Source organism: Nanorana parkeri, unplaced genomic scaffold (assembly GCF_000935625.1).
Source record: "Nanorana parkeri isolate BGI_ZX_2015 unplaced genomic scaffold, ASM93562v1 scaffold1233, whole genome shotgun sequence".
NCBI classification, from domain to species: domain Eukaryota; kingdom Metazoa; phylum Chordata; class Amphibia; order Anura; family Dicroglossidae; genus Nanorana; species Nanorana parkeri.
In genome coordinates, this window is record NW_017307501.1 from 434,487 (window position 1) to 436,354 (window position 1,868).

Consider the following 1,868-nt stretch of genomic DNA (forward strand, 5'->3'; position numbering starts at 1 on the left):
AACCACCACATACACTGCGTGCGGATTGGAATCCATGAATGTAAATGAACTTTGTATCACGCTTGAAGGTTGTCCGTACGCCGGCGGTCTCCTCACCTGCCGGCAGTCTCCTCACCTGGCGCCGGGTTGTGGTGACGTCTCTCTCGTGTTCAGACAGATCTCGGAGTGTAATTAGAATATTTCCTTTGTGAAACCTGTTGAGGATTTGTGTCGGTGAGTCAGCTCTGGTTTCTAGAAGTCATAGATTGTAGAGACAGTGCGACGTACCTGCTGCTGTGTACTAGAAGGATATTGGGGACGGGCTGAGCTGGCCGCAGAGGTGAGAGATGATTGTCCTGAATTGTTGTATCTTTTCCTTGTTCCAATCTCGGTGCTGCTGATCTCCTGCAGCCTCTTTCAGTCCCTGTCTACATGCACTCCAGCGTCAGCTGCGGAATACCTGAACGCTGCTCTGCTCACCTGGAAATCTTCCAACAGAAGGGTGCCAACAGGACCCCCCGCTGAACGAATGTCATCAAGAACCAGCCAGAATTTCCTGTGCCGTGTCTGCCGTTTCCTCCAGCTTTCTATATACACTTACTGAATTATTTTTTTTGGCCGTTAAATACACAATCCATATATGTCCCGAATTCAGACCAATTGTTGCAGAGTTTGCACTGCGGTGGGCGGGGCCTAATCTGACACTTTTTAATTTCAGTAATTTGGTCATTTACATAGTATTCCGGTTGTAGAAATGGGACCCGGTTCTAATGGCGGAAAGTGCGGCTTGTCCATATACAACTTGCAGCAAGTTCCATAAGACTCCTGATATACAGAGTATCGAATAAATGTCAATCTTCTGTGAAGAGGGGGCGGGGCTCTGTCAGGTCAGTCACATTGTGACCCCGGTGGGCTGGATGTGTGCGGAACCTTCTGGAGAGGAATTCCTGATCCACTCACGGGGGGATCCTCAGCCTGGAGCTCGTGTCCAGGTTTAATGGATGTGGAGAAACCTCTTAGAGCTCAACTCCGGGATCAGCAGACATTGTCCTCATACAAGAGTCATGCGTGTTCTTCCTGAATCTCGGTGAGCTTTGTGTATTACTTCCAGATCTGTGCAAAACTTGGAGCTTCCTGTAAGAGACCGGACACTGCCGCTCTCTCTCCTTGTGCAGGGTGACTGGTCTGGTCTCCGCCCCCTCCTGCAGTTTCGTGTAGTGGGTGGGGTTTCCCCTCGTCAGTCGCATGATTGGTCGCCGTTCTCTTGTCGGTGATTAGGGATTCTTTGCTTTGATACAGGAACAGATATTGGTTCGGATGTTGGGACTCTGATGACACTTGTATTGTTCGCGGTAACTGAAAATAAGATAATAAAGATCTTTTTTTTTTTTTTACCGTTTGTTCACTTTCTTTGCAGCTAAAAGATGTTGAGTTTTTTCCGGCGCACCCTCGGGCGCCGGTCTATGCGCCGCCATGTGGAAAAGGAACGACTTCGAGAAGGCCAGAAATCGGCAACCCACATCCCAGCGGCTGGAGATGCCAAATCGGTGATCACATGTCGTGTGTCCCTGCTGGACGGGAGCGACGTCAGCGTGGATCTGCCGGTGAGTGCTCTTCTGATTGGACCGTCCTTCATCTGTGATGTCACTCCTGTATAATATAGCTTATAAAGGAGTGCGGTGATGTCACTCCTGTATAATGTACAGGTAGCCTGCGGTTTACGCCAATTTCGGTTTGCACTGTTTCCCAATAGCGCCCTTTTCCGGCAGTCACGTGACTTCCATTCATAACAACCGCTCCACCTAGTGTATCCTTGCTCTGCAGTCCTCATCTCCTATACACCTGCAAGTGGCTCGAATACTAACAGTCCAGTACTGTGCAGAGTCTCT

General features: G+C 49.5%; 1 protein-coding gene across 1 annotated transcript in view; it reads left to right on the top strand.

Moving 5' to 3' along the window:
* Positions 1–1,868, top strand: part of EPB41L5 (erythrocyte membrane protein band 4.1 like 5) — a 73,041-nt gene that overhangs the window by 5,515 nt on the left and 65,658 nt on the right. Inside the window, exon 2 of the mRNA XM_018568717.1 lies at positions 1,397–1,583. Coding sequence (XP_018424219.1) covers positions 1,404–1,583 — 180 coding nt within the window. The 5' untranslated portion in view covers positions 1,397–1,403. The remainder of the gene's footprint in view (positions 1–1,396; positions 1,584–1,868) is intronic.